Below are 17,862 nucleotides of genomic sequence, written 5' to 3'. Positions count from 1 at the left end.
GGTACGACCGTTAACTACCCCTAATTAAGCAAATAAACCTAGGTGCGCCCATAAGAATATTGCCTAACCGCATTGTAATCTAGAAAAATCCAATTCAAAACAATTACTACCTAGGAGGAGCAATTAGATTTGATTGTCTAACCCCGAGAATGAACTATTCAACCCGGTTGTCACATATTCAAGTGCAAATACAATTACGGATATCCTACCTGAATTGACTTTAGATTATCAGACTAATTTAAATATCGGTACCAAAATATTCCATCAATCTAACCATCAGCTATTTTTAGAATTAAACAAATATTGATAATAAAAAAGAACTTTTATAAAGAAAATCAAGAATCTCCAAAACAAAAGAACCAAAATATTATTACCCCTCAAAGCAGAAAAGTATCTACTCCATAATCAAATAACAAAGAACAAAAGAAAAAGATAAAGTCATAGTGGGAGGGGGAAATCTTCTCTGTCTATTTGCTCCTGCGCGATTTACGAGTCTGTCAGTTTCCTGCTTCTGCGCGATTTACGAGTCTGTCAGTTTCCTGCTCCTGCGCATATCTGTCCTAGCTGTTCTCCCCTCTCGATAGGCGTGTGTTTTTCTCTTCTTATTTAATTTTTGCCCTAATTATTTTGTAGATGGGTTTTTTGGCGTTCAATTAATATCTCATATCAAAGGTGATCATGACTAACTAGGTTGTGCAAATCTGAATTTTTTTTTATTTTTTCTGCCAATTATGCCAAATTTGATATTTTCCGCTGCTCACACAAATAAACAATTCGCATATAAATTAGGTAGAATTCAATCAAAACCACTCAAATATCGCATATGATATAAACATTATATTTCCAACTATCATATATATATATATAACCCATATTTAAAAATTAAATAGATAGCTAAGAAATAATACATATCCCACATGCATGATATATCGATGAGAATCATCAAGTCAACTACATACTTTGTGAGGGAAGGGGAATGGATATACATGCATATTTTATCTTATTGATTCGATGGCCTAATAATTAATAATGAATAGGTCATGATAATATAATGAATGATTCATGGTGATGGTAATGGTAATGGGGGCATCAAACTGAGAAATGCCCTCCCTCCCTCCCTCCTATACATTATTATTATTATTATTATATATAACAACTTAATTAATTAACCAATCAGAGTCAGCCATATATGCATCATTACGAAACTATTAAATGTATATGCATGCATGCATCATCGTGCTTTAATTTTATTAATATAAATAAGCTCATGATAATGTTCTTTAATTGATCTCAAGCTCGTCTCTCTCTCTCTCTCTCTCTCTCTCGGTAGACGAATGAGTGAATGAATTATGAATGGGGGGAAGGTCAATGGGTAATGGAGTAGATATTGCATTGATAACTTGAGACTCGCTAGCTAGTAGTAGTACCAGAATTAATTAGTTAAGTAGGCCATTCATTCATCCATTAACTAATAGTAGTAACAAGTCAGCTGCATGCGTGCGTACAGAGGTATTGTAAACTTATTAACTCAACTCAACTCAACTGATCACCTAGCTGCTACTACACTACGTACGTATGTACCTGCAACTGCAACTGCAGGGCTGTCTATAATATATATTCTCCTAGCTCATCCAACTGCATGCATCTTCTATCCATCCATCCATCTCTCTATCCATCCATGTACAAAAGTAGTAGTAGTAGTAGTAGTAGTATATAATATATATTTCATTCTCCTTCAACTCTCTCATTAATTAAGAATTAATTAGTAGAAAGAACCATGCTAGCTCGCAATTGCATCCTAGCCTAGTTAGGGTCAGGTGCACATCTGATCGATCACGGTTGAGGCGGCATTAATTAATTACTCGCACGTCGCACCACCCCCGCCCCATTCACTTCACTTCACTTCAATTCAACACTTCATTAATAATAAATACCTACCTACCTAGCTCGCTATAGGAGAGGTGGGCTTGCAATTATAAAGCACACATGATACATATGATAGTGTTATTCATGTTATAATTATCGTATGGGTATGCTATGCAGAGCAGGGTATGGCCCTCTATCGATGGATGGATGGATGGATCGATGATCTTCTCCGACAAATAAAACAATTATATATATATATATATTATTAATCTCGATCTGTCTGTGTGGATCCTTAATCTCCTTAATTCCCACTTTCCTCCCACATACATACATAGATGCATACATGCATTCATACACCCTCATTAATTACTCATTATAAATATAATTAATTATTCATTCATCACCCACCCACCCACAAACACAAGTACAAAACACTGCTGCTAGATGTGGGACCTGCAGGTTGGGTGGGTGGGTCATGTACTGTCCAAGAATTATATCTTCCTTTTAGCTGCTTCGCAGTTACAGCTCATCACCCTCATAATACTAATATATATATATATATATACACATAGCGGCAGAAGGAGGGGATGAGCTATAACTTGACGATATAAGCGCATCTGCACAGCAGCACCTGCATTCCGCTCTGCATCCCAAATTAAGAAGAATACCCATAAATCCATCCATCCATCCTGAGACACACAGAGAGAGAGAGAGAGAGAGAGAGAGAGAGCTGAAGAACCAATCATATATAGCCGCTCGCCATACACATCTCATCTCATCACCACAACTTGGCTCGCTCGCTCGATTGTAATATAGATAGATGTATGTGTGTCGAGGAAAATCATGAAGATCCCTTCCATTTTGAAGAAGCCCAAGCAGCGGCTGCAACAATGGCAATGGCCAGCAGCAAGAGCCTCGTGCAAGCACCCCAGGACCCTTTCTTTCCGAGCTGCTGGAGGCCGATCCGCCGACGATGTCTACAAGACCCTCAACTCAGTCTTCCTCGACCCCTCCACCTCCTTCCATCATGAAACCCCCGATTCCTGGTGGACGACGACCTTCACCAACACTTGTACTACTACTACTACTACTACTACTAACAATAACAATAACAATAATTCCTCCGACTCTGGTCATGGTCATGATCATGACCAGTCGTCCTCCATTGAGACAATCATCCGGCGGGTCAAGCTGTCGTCGGACCGGCTCTTCTTCAAGCCCGAGCGGACCAGCTCCATCCTTGACAAAGCTCATGATCAGATAGAGTTAGAATTAGAAGCAGAAGAAGCAGCGATCAGGACGGCATCATCAAGGACATCATCATCATCAGATGAAGATGATGATGATCTGCTGGTGCTGCTGCCGCCATTCAAGGAGAGCGTGGCCCTAGCGGTGGAGTCGGAGGACCCGTACACGGACTTCAAGAGATCGATGCAGGAAATGGTGGAGACCCACGGGCTGGTCAAGGACTGGGACTGCCTGGAGGAGCTGCTGGGCTGGTACCTCCGGATGAACGCCCACGCCAACCACGCCCTCATCGTCGCCGCATTCCTCGACTTGCTGCTCCTGCTGCAGCACCAGCACCAGCACCAGCACCGACTAGCAGCTGTAGACAGCGCTACTACTTCATCGGATCTCACGTCCTGCTACTCTTCTGCGGAGTCCTGCTTCTCATCACCGGGGGATCACCATCATCAGCTGGATCGTCCTCATCATTTGGGAGTGGGGGATAATTATATTGACGAGGATCATGTGGATGTACTACTTGGAGGAGCTGCAGCAGGTGGCCGCTAGCTGGGTGTAATACGTTGTAACTTGCATTGTACATTACTAATTGATTGGTCGATTCATTAATTAATGAGAATCACATGACATGAACTTCAAACGCATCAGCCGTGTCCGTGTGTGTGTGTGTATTCATTGCAGGAACCAACACTACTACTGCAGGTGACTACCGTACGTATGTATGTATGGTATTTTTGTTGGTAGCCAACGACGACTACCCATACTAGCTCGGTCGGTCTTAGGGTTGAAGAAGAAACCAGTGGGGGGGCGGGGGCGGGGCGGGATATAGATGTATTATTTGTTAATCACCATGACATGACAGACACAGCCGCACTGCTGGATTAGCTTAACTTAGCTAGCTAGTGGCGCCATTGCTTGCTTGCTTGAGTCGAATCAACTTGGATCATGCCATGTCCGCTATAAAGTCTGGATTGCAGATAGACAGACAGACAGATAGATAGTGTGCAAGAGGGGGAGGGCAGGCAGGCAGAGGTTGAGAAAGGTGAGGGTACGAACAAACCGAAGCAAAGCAAAGCCAGCCAGCAAAAGGGACCCCAACCCCAACCCCAACCCCATTTGGTACCTACCTTCCTACCAACCTAATTCTCAACCGCTTCCTCCTCCTGCCAATATACACTCTGGTGCAATGAATGCTACATGTGTAGTGTTTGACAAGGAAACACCAGCAGCAGACACTGAGGAGACTCCCCTCACCACGCAACCCACATTACATTTGATTATTCATTCCGCACCAATTTGGGAACACTCACAAGTCACAGATGCCTTCTCCCTCCCATGACACGACTCACTCACTCACTTCCCAAGTCACAGATGCCTCTTCTCCCTCCCATGACAACACTCACTCACTCACTCCAAGTCACAGATGCCTCTTCTCCCTCCCATGACACGACTCACTCACTCACTTCCCAAGTCACAGATGCCTCTTCTCCCTCCCATGACTCGACTCACTCGCTCACTTCCCTGCATTCTCATATATATATCTATCTATCTATCCCAACCCACAAACATTTCCATCCAAAACGTCCACCCATTAACTCACTCAATGCAAGCGCGCATTGATGGTATCTTAAGGCCAACCAGTAACCATAGATGCGGATGGAGTTAACAGATTGCAGACAACAATACATTTTCTGTGCTATTAAATCTCTTCCCCCCCCCCCCAGCATTTTCATATGCACTGCAATTTTAACAATTGGAGAGAGAGAGAGGGTGAGATTATTGGGTCCTTCACTTTTCAAATACTTCACATAATGGACTGTCACCATCGCATGCACCAACACGACGATAGCGAGAAGGAACACTGCAAGCAACTTACTTTAAGAAAACATAATCACGACTGCTAGGTAACATGTCAAACTCACAAAGCAGTGCACAGCCACAGCCACATTATCTTCAAAAGTAGTTGCAAAAATTTCCAAATATGACAACTTAACAGCAGGGGGAGGGGGAGAGGGAGGGGGGAGGGGTTAATGCATAACCTTAGCTCATTCATCCAGGGTTCCAAGAACGGCTAAGGGTACGCAGGCACAAACAACTGCCAAGATAAGCAAACGGTCTTTTAACTTATCTCAGTCGATACCAAAAAACAGAGACAGTACCAGCAACAAGAATAAAAAAGTTGGAACCCAGCATTGCATAAGCAAAAAGTCAGAAGCAACAAGAAGCCACAATAACTTACACATGACCACTTCTCAAATCTTGTCTTCCTGATTTGGAGCCAATAGCAGATAGCATAGAGTGATGCTCTCTTAATCTGAATCCTCGTAATATTCTCCATCAGACGGCTCATCAAAAGATCGAATATCGAGCTGGTAGCGAAGAATTCCCCCAATGCCACCAAACCCTCGGCAGAACTGTGATCCTTCTTGGGATCGATTGGTCACAAACTCAAGTGAACAACCAAAGTTCCTGTACTCATTGGCAAACCATTCCAGTAGTGGCATTTTATCTTGAACCTCCAATTCTGCAGATGTAGCTGCATCCTTGAAACTGCTCTGGTCATTCTCCTGATCCTTGTTCAAGTATTTGATAACAATCTCATTGGTCACAGAGTTTTTGAGCATATACCGATTTATATCCAAGTTCTCCCAAACTATCAATGTCTCAACAGCGCCCATCTCCAAAGCTTTTATAGTGTCATCTATGCCAAAAACATATTTTCCAGTATCCTGACTTATTTCTTCAAAGAATTTCCCAATCAAGCGCTTTTCCTGTATGAACTTAACATTAGACAGAATCTCAGCAGACAACTCAATTGCCTGATTGAAACCATTTTCGCCACCATAAGACACATCAACCACATTGAGTATCTTAGCTTGGAGGCGAGGATCAAACATATCAGACTGACTCAACTCTGTCTTAAAATCTGCAGATCCAGCCAGTATTAGACCTGATATATTAGGTTGGCTCGTGGCGGGATTAATGAAGAACTGTGTGGCCAGCTCAGCCGTCTTCCTTACATAGTTGTGTCGTTTCTCCATTCGAAGACGGGCAAAACGAAGGGCTGATTGTCCACCTCTTCCGTGTTTCTTTGGAAGATCAACCGTAAATTTGTGAAGTACCTCCCTAGTGTTACCACTTAATGTCCCAAAAAGAGTCCCATTCCCATCCATGACAATAAACCCAAACTTCTCATCAGATTCCAGGAGTTGAGTCAGAGGCTCAGTGTGAAATTTATTGTCACAAAGATACAAAGAAGCATTGATGGGCTTAAAAGGCATAAAATCAAAAGTGACCTTTTTCTCCTTTCCATCTTCAGTTACTATAGTTCCTGTGTAGAGAACAAGGCCATTCTGGGGAACCTTGTTATACAATTTAAGCCTCTGCTGAGCAGAAGTAATTGCGCCTAGCACAGATTGGCGATTTACCCTGCTCTTAATGTTGGAAGCTGTCCCATATTCTTCCGCAAGCATTTTCGTGACCCGGGATACTTGATCGCCTGGGGGAATGATTAGGGATATCATGCTAGTACCATTTCCTCTAGCAGATTCTAGAGCTTTAATCAATTTCTTTATTTTCCATATTTCAATATTCTTATCATTTTCTTGATTCTCTGCCATGGGGACAAGTATTACCAGCAATGTATAAATAACCTGAGAAGAAAGGATAATGGCAACTTTTTAAATCAATTTACACAAGGATGACTAATAGAAAAGAGTGAAATATATTCTCTGATTACAGACAAATTTTCCTCCTAATAATCCCTGAGGGTTCAAGATTATATACATGATACATTTGACATCACCAAAAATCCCAAGCATCTACAGGTGACAAACATATAAACAAGAAATATAGTTCTGAAACAGTCTCCGTAACCACAGCCGAAAAAACACTACAACCTTATTGTTGTATTTTACCAGCAGTAACCTAAAACAATAACTTCTAAATGTTAATATATAGAACAAAGAATTACAATAAACTATTATCCACAAATATTTGGAGCAAGGTAGAAAAACTATTAATTAAAATCAAACTGCTCTTCTTTTTCAAATATTGAGTTCAAATTCTTTCTAAAAGTTGGAAATAATAAAGTTGCTCTATAATGGCCACTCAGACTCAAGTGAAACTTCGAAACAATATTTGAATGCCTACTGCGTGAAAATTTTGAACTCAAGGCTTTTCATTTAACATAGCTTTATGCATGTTTCCCGAACAATAAATTAAATTACCACTTACAGAATCACATATGTTGGAGAATCAATTAACATTTAATTACGTTGAGAAATGCAGACAAATCACAAGTTTGAACACAATATTGCACCATCAATCATAGAAATTTAGCCAACGCTCATTTTACAATTGGAAGAGAATTAGTACTCCAATAATGATTGTTAAACCGATAAGCTTCTATCAAAGTTGAATCCACCATCAGAGGTTGGGTTCTGTAGAACTCTAGCGTTGGACTCGTTACAAAACAGTATGTTTACATAAAATAATTATACCTCAAGCAATAGCAATTGGGAAACCAGAAGAAAATAAAAACAAGAACAATCATCCTAAGCAATTATAAACAGCTACGGGTATTTCTCTGGGCAATGCTTTAAATCCATAAGTCATTGAACTAGAGGCCAATCATTGAACTAGAGGCCAAAGCAGCTCCCCCGTTCATCGTATTGAATACAAATAGAAACCACTCATTCATGCCGCCCGCATAAATACAAAAATTAAATGGGGCTATTAATCATATATTATAGATAGATCTAATCCATAAACATAATAATCTTGAATATAATCGAAATCTAGAAATGACTAAAGAGAACACTAAATCTAACAGATCCACTTTGACCGACGAAGAAAGCGCCCTTCACCTCAGTTACCTCACATCGAGCTTGTAAGACAAGAAAGAACGAAAAGAAAAAACTGCCCGGCGATTTTTCAGGAATTAATCGATGCAGTTGAAGAAAGTTGCAAACTAATAATCTTATAAAAAGAAGAGAAAACTAAATTTGGAAAACTAATTGTCAACCGAGTTTCTAGTTGGGTACTCACTTCGTCTGTGGATGATAGACGACGATTGCTGAGGGAGCGACCGATATCTAGACTCGCTTGGCTGCCGCTGCCGCCGCCGCTGCTATCGTTTGTTTCTTTAGATACATATAATAATAATAGTAAATGTATTTTCTAAAATTTTCCTTACAGCGAAAACCCTAGGACGCTCGGTTTGTTCGGATTCTTTTTTTCTTTTTTTTTTTTTTTCTTTTTTTTTTTTTGAGTGATTTCTATAACATTAATAATTAATAAATTAATTTGAATTAATAGTATTATTAAACATGACGTAATATTAAAAATAAAAAATATGAAAAAAAAAATGTATATTTTAGGGTGTGTTTGTGTGAAAATTTTCTGTTAAATAAAAAATCAAATTAATATACATTTTTTATTTTTTATATATTAAATATAAATTTTACATTTAAAGCATCACATCAAGTATCATACAATTATTCAAATACAAAATTTTCACTATTCAAATCTCAATATAAAATCCAATCCTACCATTATAAGTCATAATAATTATTTTTATTTCATTAAAAAATTGTATTAATTATATTCTCATTTAAATTAAAATTAATTAATTTAATCTTTGGGCCTGGTAGAATTCAATATGTTTATATTTATTGTCTACTATTATGATATAAACAATGACATGGCATGTTCGAGTAAAATTGTTAAACTAGTCTAACGAGTTTAAATATTTATTGTTCGAGCTTCATTCAAATTTGTTAACATACAAATTCGGCTCAAATTTGTTAGTGGTACAGACTCAACTTGCAAATTATTACTTGAATCATTTAACAGCTCTATGTTTTAGAATATTTAAATTATTTAATATTGCTACTTGGTCCTCCTTACATTTTTTTTTTTTTTTACGTATTTAATATTAAAAATATTCTTATATATATAATTTTTTTTTACAAATATCATTTTATTAGTATTATAAGAAATTAATCAAAGTATTTTTGCAAATTTTTCTTAATTTGTATTACGTTTTGATACAATAATTCAATACTAAAAAAAGTAAATGAGACCCTTCAAGTCGGACGAAATAGTATATAATATATATATTTTTATAATTCAATTAAAATATTTTTATTATTATTTAAAAATAAATAAATAAATAAATAACCATCAAATTAAATTTAAATGAGATCAAAATCAACAAAAAAAAATTTGAATATGATCAAAATTAATCATTATGATTTTTACTAGGACAAAAAATTCTTTTTCTAAAAATAATGTATGGTGATCTGGTATGAAAACCAATAAAATACTCCTACAGTATTTTTTTTTTTTTCTCAAATAATAATAATAAGATTGTGACTACGTCCAACGGCAACCCCCAGACTCTTGGACGGCCAAGGGATCTGATGATATCTCTAGGCCCTGTCCTGTCTGGACTGGCAATGGCATTGACATGGATTTTTGTGTAAGCATCTCTAGGGCTGCCCTGTCGGACTGGCAATGGCATTGGCATTGATATGGATTTTCCTATATGCTTACACAAAAAACTATAATTAATTACTGTTTCATTATTTAATTTTTAATAGCAAAATATTTGTAATAAATTCCATCTTACAACCATTCTAAGAGGAATAATTTGTGTATGTTGTATTTTTAATAATCTTTTAATTATATGGTGTATAGTATTGAGTAGGGCGGCAAATTCACGTTACTTAATTTCTTTTTTTTTTTTTAGTGTGTCGGTTGAACGTAATATGATTTTAGTTTTGTGCTATGTAGCCCAATCTAGTTTCAAATTGGGCTTATGGCCCGGTTTGAAAAGGTGTCGGCTTGTTTCAAATTGAGCCAATTGTTTTAGATTTTAAATAAAACATTATTAATTTTTTTTATTTATATAATTATATTTTGTGTAATTTCTTATTAAAAAATAAATTACATTTTCTATGTTCCCGATTAAAGTATATGTTTGCTTTTTTTTACGTAATTTTTTTTAATATTAGTATTGTATTTATATGTAGTACAATTTAAGATAAAAAAATAAAAATAAAAATACTCTTACTAGTAATATATAATATGAATATATTGTTATTTGTATAATATATTATAAGTTATAAATGTTTTATATTTTTAACATTTGACAAACTTTTGTGCGCCAACGATGTTCCTCTTTTTCTTTGAAGCCACAGTGCCCGGATCTCCACTTGGCAATGCCCAAATTTTGCTATATCCCGCGCTCTTAGGAAAAATGATTTGTAATTTCTCTTCGACCAATTTTTCAACGATAATCCATATTGTCCTTCACCATTATGAAAAATCGCTAACAATGCTAGTTGATTGATGAAAAAAGATATATGAATTAGGTGTCAAATAAGTAATGAACGCCTCTACCCATAGAGGAGTAAGAAAAAAAAGAAAAAAATAGAAAGAGGTTAAGGAATGCCCTAGCGGCACTGACAACTATTTATGATAACTAGAATTTGTTATTGTAGTTTGTATATTAATTCGCAGGGAATATTATTCGAAAATCAATGAGTAGAGTTTTTATAGGAGAACGATCAGATATAGCAATTGTGTGGTTGTAGACCCTGGATAGTTATCACAATTATTTATACTCTTTTTACTGGTGAGTTTCCAGGTTGAACACAAGGATTTAAAGTCATGAATTTCAATGGTAAAAATCTTGGAGAAGCGACGAAAAAAAGGAAAAGGGGTCCGCTTGGAGCGGGCTTGAATCTTTTACTACTGAAAGCGGTAAATAAAGCAGTAAGGATGAGGTGAACGGAGACGAGCGAAGCGAAAGCGAGAGGCAGAGTTCCAGTGGTAACCAGATGATCGGGGCATGGATGAATCGCGGTTACCAGAGGATTGGGGCGTGAGTGAGCGGCATATTATATGTATAGGTATATGAGCGAATTAGAGTGAATGAGAGGTGTTGTGTCTGAACTGTGCGTTACTAAATGGGTAGATTTCCCTGGATGTAGCGAGCGAATAACGTAAGTGTGTTATCGGAAGCATATATGTATATTATGAAAATGATGATAGAAAGATGCTGTAATTATATAAACTGGATTATAAAGAACTCATCACACTGGTATTTTTGGCCTGGGGGGATTTACAACAAGACTTCAATGATACCCAGAATTAAGACATTATAAGAAAGAAACCCTACAGCCACTAGGAATTTCTGCGACCTAATAGACCCCCGTCTATGTCCCGTTAATTTTCCCAAGTTCTGCCTCATTAGTGGCTTTACCCCCTGATGTTGCTACTATTTTATCAGAATCAAATTTAGCACAGTAGTTAAGTAGGTCGACAAGGCTCCCGCGTACTTAACTACATTGAACTACCTTGAGACCGCTTTTGGCGCATCACAAGGCTTAATTAATCAATTCTTCTCTCGCTCTATACCAGTGATATGAAATTCTCTAAAATTGATTTATATAAGTATGGAAAATTGTGGAAGAATTTAATTTGAAGAAATGAATGATATTTCTTTATATACTACGAAAAAGCGAAAAGAATTAGACTACAAAGCTGTAAATGAAAGCAGTAATCTAATCTAAGAAAGCATTAAAGACGTAGCCAAGGGAGAGGGAAGACCCCCACTCCCTTGGCCTTTCCTGTGAAGAACTCTCTTACAGGGTTGGAGCTCTCGAAAACAGGAAGACGACGAACGCTATATGTATGCTGAAATCGCCAAAGAATTCGATCTCTTTTTACATAAAGATACCTAGCCCTATTTATATCAAGTGTGAAAAGGCGGTTGCAAGTAGCAGTTAGGCAGTTCCAACCACTGGGCAGTTAGGCGGTTGCTGGTGGTTATTCTGTTGAAGCAGTTGTTGGCCATAACTCCCAGGGTGCCCGCTTCGCTTGCGTTGAAGGTTAAGGGCACAGATCTTCCTCGCTTGCTGGAGAGCAGGAGGGCATCAGCTTAGCTCGGCTCGCTTGTGCTAGCTGGAATTGGAATGGCTGCACCGATGCAGTTGAAGTACTTAGTTGAAATCTGGTGATAGTCTGCAGCGGCGGGTATCTGGACTGTTGCTTGCAAGCGGGAGAGGCTATCGCTTGCGGCTATGAAGGTGGCCGCTTGCTTCTCATGCCTTAGTGTTTTCAAAGTGTGTCCTGGGCGCTTGCAAGCGAAGGCTGTTGTCGCTTGCGGCGTCTGCCTTAGCTTTTCTGGTTCAGAATACCGCTTAAGAGGGAAAAAATCGTTAATAATCTCAACAACGAATTTTGGATCATGCCTAGTGATATAAATCAATATTGTATGCCAATTACGAATTATTTTGATGGTTCTTATGCAGAAATTCGAGTAATACACATTTTTGTCAAGCTAAGAATATGCTCATATTTGGAGTCATCAGGCACCCGAATTGTCAAGCCAAAAGTTGGGGCTGATAGAGTTCAAATCTAAAGTCACACCTTTTTTTTTTTTATCATTTTATTGCTAACAAAGAGTAACATCGGCTTCAAAGACGAGTTCCAAGGAAAATCATAGGTCGGATAGGGCAAAAGGTTGGAAATCAAAGAAAAAGAAGACAATTGTTACAAATCATAAAGGATCATGGCAGTAATTAATCAAAAACGCAAAAGGATAAAGCTTAAGATTCGATCTCTATCTCCCAAAATGGCACAGATCGTGTTCTTGACAGCTCAACCATATTTCCTACTAGAATAAAGACAGAGAAAAATAAGTCCCAATATCCTAACAAGTCTACATAGTCTGAAAGTTGGTCGTAGAAAAGTTTTTGAAAATAAAGTTTAAACCACAACTCCAAAATACAAAAGAACCCGAGAAAACAGTGTCCAATTTGGACTTTTCAATAAGTTTTGCACTAATTTTAGAAAGACCTTTGTAATGATTAGGTAAAGACAGGGTACCTAATGAGTAATACTTCATTAAAGCTAGGTGAACAATTATATTCAAATGAGAGAATGATACACACTTTAGAGAAGGACAAACTATATATTCATACGGCCAGAGAAGTAAAAAAAGAAAAATTGTGTATTTTTTCAATTACCTCATTATTGCCAGAATCTTGGTGAGTTGCCAGAAACATATTCCAAAAAGTCACTTTATTGCTCATGTCGTAATCAAGATAGGTTCTCGGCGATTCCGCAGCAGACAAAGCTCCTAGGATTGGATTTTCACTCAAATTTGGGAGATTAGTGATCACCCTCACGTCCAGCAAAGTCAGGCCAATCAAGCCAGCTGGCACAAAAAACATGTTATTGTTGAAAGTCTCGTTGCCACTACAAGATTTCTTCCTAATATGAAAAGATTGGGTCTAAAACAACATTGCTTTATCAATGCCTATGCTCGCTTATCGATCTTTGTATACCTTCACTACTCGATCGTACTATTCATTGTACTCATTCACGCCCGCTGGCCGTATCTTTATCCTATCTCGAAGACGTACAACTTAAAAAACAGGCGTATTAATGGCCAAACAATGGCCCTCGTCAAACATTGCTTTTTTCCCAGAAACATCTTCCATATATAGAAACAAAGAATGGCCAATTGTTGGGGTCAAATGTCTCGAAAGCGATGAAATTGAGAACAAGCTCCAATTTGTCGAAAAGCAAACTACGATTGGACTCTATCTCAACAAATCAATTGTAATTGCGGAAGCAACGAAAAATCCTAAGCTCTATTTTTTTATTTTGAGCACAAAATCAAATTGAACGCATAGGAAATTACCAAAGAAAAAATATGGTGTTTTATAACTATCAAAATGATGGTTTCGATTGTTACTGTTCAGTCCTTGAACAACGAACAAACACAATTTCAACAATTGCGATCCCATCCAAAATATCATCCTATAATTTTCTATGTAACTGTTGAAATTTGAAAAACAAAATAGAGGTAAACTAATAAATACAAAAACTCGGCTTAAATTTTGGGCTGAACGTTGCCCTATGTGATGAAATATGAAATTAAAAATTTAGTCCATAAGCAGTCCCTTGAACCAAATTGACGGTCCAAAATTTGGTCCATTCGGCAAATGGTTTCTTTTAAAAGAAGTTTAATAGAACCAAACAAAAATCGTATTCAGTCTCCATAACCGTCCACAACCCAACACGAATGCAGAAGAGAAACAATTTCAATCCAAAACTAATTGCAATCACCCATGATCCAAAACAAACGCAAAAGATGACAGTTCCCATTCGAAACTTAGCACAATTGGCCAAATGGCTCAGTTTAAATACCTAATTCTGACTAAGGGTGTGTTTGTTTGGGGGTTTAGATTTTGAATTGGGATTTGAATAGTAAAACTTTTGAATTTGAATAGTTGTATGATATGATATAAATAGATGTTGATGTGGTGTTTTGAATGTAAAATTAATTTTTAGTATAATATAAAAATAAAAAATAGGTGTTTGATTCGATGTTTTGGGGGGGAAAAATTGGATGAATAGTGTAAATCCAATCCAATCCCCAAAAAAAGACATCTTCAATCACACAAATTTCTTAGGGATCATCACTTTAATTATTTTGCATCATTTACTTTTACGCATTCCTGCATATAGATTTTTTTTTTTCAAGCTATAAAAATTAAATTCGAGTTTATGCCCGAATTTTACTATTCTATTGTTAAATTTATTAGTTTAGCAATTTGAATTTTTATTTAAATAGTATTTTGATGTGATATTTTATGAAAATAAAAATTTAATGATTATAATTTTTATTTTGAATTTTGGTTTTGAGAAGTTTTGAGGATTGGATTTTTTAAGTTTGTTTGATTATAGATTTTTGGATTTTGATGATAATGTTTGATGCATTAATTATATTTTTATAGGATGAGATGTTTGATATGATGTTGTGTAAGTGTTATTTTTAATTTATAATAAAAATGTTATTTTAATAGTATTATTATTTTATTATATATTAATTAATGCTTTAAGAATTTAATATTGAAATAGAATTTTTAAAATTAAAATAATGGTGAAGCAATAGTAACTAGAGCATACATATTAGAGATGGAAGTGTAATCTCAACTTGTCAAATATAGTTTGTGAGGTATGCATGAATAATGTTGAACTCCGACTATCACTGCTAAATAGGAGGTATACATCGTCGATGTTGCGACAACAAAACAATCATACCCCTAAATTATAGACATTAAAAAGGTCATATTACTAGCCGATGCCCATTCGAACAATATAAAAATTGTAGACAATATATATCACAAAATATGTTAAATACCATACATCAAGTCTAATATTAAAAAATAAAAGTGTGTTATAATGATAGGCATACTATCCGATATATGTTGAAGCGTCATTAAGTTAGTTGTAGCCATCAGGATGTAAAGATGACTTTATCGCACCTGAGCCAACACCTACACATGCCGTGCGTTCCTCTATGTTACGGAACATAGAAAGTAATATCACCACATCCACTTTTATCTCATGGACGATTGGTCTACATGTCACAGAACTCTGTCTCCAACAACCCAACTCTATCATTGAGATCGTAGAATCTCTCTGTGATTTCGGCCGGAGGAACTAAAGAAGTTGTCATCCCACGGATCCATGGGTCCTCTTGCCCCGGACGTTGCAATATACACATGATGAACATCTTTATCCCACAAAGGACCATTTTTGTATTTGGGACCGTCTCTAATGGTCTTATGATCCCAAGCCCCCGTGCCAAACGAGTCAAAAACTAACCAACGAGTATGGGTCGAACTCAAGTGTTTGATGTATTGGTAATGCACAATCAAACTAACCAATATCCAAGGTGGTTGGAAACCCCTCTTTTCAAGTTCCTCAACAAGATAAAATCTAACTTACACATGACAATGGTAGCCTTCTTTCGACTTGCAATAGTATGGGCAATAATATTATGTATGTACGTTAGACACCTTTGATGTTATGAGATTGAAATGCAAACAATTGCTAATATGTGGCCAATAGACCTGTAGTAGCATATTGTGCAATATAGTAGAATATGGTTGAGGGAGATTGACAGGGACTAAAGAGAATAAATTTTGTCATCGACATCAAGCATTTCGCCTCACCTATCCGAAAACGAATGGTCCTTAACTTATTGTATTGGTAGATGTTAGTTTTGTTCTCCTTACCAAAAAAAGATATTTCATATTAATTTACCTTGAAGACAGGCCAAAATGCACGGGAACTTTGGATCCTGTGAAGTGTTACCGTCATGTCTTCTAGTTTGATAACTTAGAAGCCAACTTGCAGATGGCCAATGCCACTCTCTCGACATATTTGCATATTGTCTCAATCGAGTGCTGAAATTGTTCCATCGTAGCTAACAGCGAGAATGCACGAACATATGCAAGAGCATCGCCACTTTTTTTGTGTACCTTAAGCTGTTGTTTGCTATAGGTTTTTAGGAATCTCTATTCCATAAGTGTGTCGCAATGATCCCGAAATGTGTTTGTAGATACCAGTAAAAAGTTCTTGATTCTAGCAAGATGATTATAAAGCAGCTCATAGGTAAACGCATCTTCAGTTAATTGGGAGTCATAACATCGAATTAGTCGGGGGTTGAAAGACAAAAATGCGACAACATCCTTCCGAAAGTAGTAACAACTGCTAAAGCATTTTGTGCCCATGCATTATCCTCTTTTTTTTTGCACAATAGACATGTGATAATATCTTTCTCGTCATCACTTGAACAACTTAACAATGATATTTCTATAAGAGATGACGGTGCACACAAAGTTTAGCAGTACATAAATTAGGATGCATGAATGCTCATTTCAATTAAAAGATATACGTCCTACAAATACATAAAATGGAAATGCAATAAAGATAGTAAAAAACTAGGTTTTGCAACTCCTTAAAAATATAAATCCATTACAAATACATAAAATGGAAATGCAATAAAGATAGTCAAAAAGTAGGTTTGGCAACTTCTTAAAAATATAAATCCATCCCAAGAACCAGTGCCCTTTCAGTTTAACTTACAAAAATCTAGAAATCAATTTGAAACACCTAATATTGAACATTCATTAACCCATGAGATGAAATCTAATATCAACCCGATTAATCCAAAGATTAGTCTACCAGCTCAAGCTTCTACCGAAGAAAACACTCACGAACCTCCGGTACAAGAAGATGTTTATGAGTGGTGCAAAGAGCTTGGCATGGAACATCACGGATGGCGTGAAGTGCCTCCCTTGCAAGATATACTATTTCCTCACACCCAAAGACGATGACATTGACATTAGCTTCTACCCTGATAACACTCTTTTGTTGATGGTGTGCCAATCTATGGGGAATTAGTACCAACATACCCCATAGGAACATCATTGTGACTGAGAGTCCGGGTTGTCTCGGTTCTTCTTGCACTCATTTCACTCGTCTTGGCATTAGAGCTGAAAAAAATAGACATGATCCGAAGATTCAATTCGAGTCCGACATGAATAAATCATACTTGGGCTTTAAAAAATAGGCTAAAAAATTTTCAAGTCCTCTCTGGCCCGGCACATTAATGAACCAGACGATGTACGGGCCCATAAAGGTCGGGTCGTGCCTATCTCGGCCCAATTTATTAAAATTAATATTTAGAATTTAATATCTTTATATATATATATTAACTAATAAAATAATGATAAGAATGAATACGGTTTGATCGTAAAGGTTGTGCCTATTCAACATGATTCAAAATCGGGCCGGCATAAAAAACTAGGCCAATCCGAATTTTTCACCCCTACTTAGCACCAGACCGTTCATAGCACTTTGAAACCTAGAAAATGC

The 17,862-nt window shown here is 36.9% G+C and overlaps 2 protein-coding genes across 3 annotated transcripts; one reads left to right on the top strand and one right to left on the bottom strand.

Moving 5' to 3' along the window:
* The first annotated feature begins 2,037 nt into the window (after positions 1-2,037).
* LOC127243739 (transcription repressor OFP13) lies at positions 2,038-4,359 on the top strand. Its single transcript, XM_051263903.1, has 2 exons — positions 2,038-2,049; positions 2,683-4,359. The coding sequence occupies exons 1-2, from the start codon at positions 2,038-2,040 to the stop codon at positions 3,658-3,660; spliced, it is 990 nt and encodes a 329-aa protein (XP_051119860.1). The 3' UTR covers positions 3,661-4,359.
* A 670-nt stretch (positions 4,360-5,029) lies between these two features.
* Positions 5,030-8,315, bottom strand: LOC127243822 (eukaryotic peptide chain release factor subunit 1-3). Of its 2 annotated transcripts, none has more exons than XM_051263998.1 (2): positions 8,161-8,315; positions 5,030-6,764 (listed from the first exon to the last, which is right to left on the bottom strand). In XM_051263998.1, the coding sequence occupies exon 2, from the start codon at positions 6,729-6,731 to the stop codon at positions 5,421-5,423; it is 1,311 nt and encodes a 436-aa protein (XP_051119955.1). In that variant the 5' UTR covers positions 6,732-6,764; positions 8,161-8,315; the 3' UTR covers positions 5,030-5,420. The 2 variants fall into 2 exon arrangements, with proteins under 2 accessions (XP_051119955.1, XP_051119957.1); XM_051264000.1 differs by lacking the exon at positions 8,161-8,315 and adding an exon at positions 7,989-8,134.
* Positions 8,316-17,862: the final 9,547 nt, after the last annotated feature.

The sequence above is a fragment of the Andrographis paniculata genome, unplaced genomic scaffold, assembly GCF_009805555.1.
Source record: "Andrographis paniculata isolate CXL003 unplaced genomic scaffold, ASM980555v1 Contig98END, whole genome shotgun sequence".
Lineage (NCBI taxonomy): Eukaryota > Viridiplantae > Streptophyta > Magnoliopsida > Lamiales > Acanthaceae > Andrographis > Andrographis paniculata.
The sequence above is the reverse complement of the archived record's forward strand: the minus strand, read 5'-3'. Positions and strand labels throughout refer to the sequence as shown.

Coding starts and splice junctions, on each gene's coding strand:
- LOC127243822 (XM_051263998.1), bottom strand. CDS start 6,731: ATGGCAGAGAATCAAGAAAATGATAAGAATATTGAAATATGGAAAATA.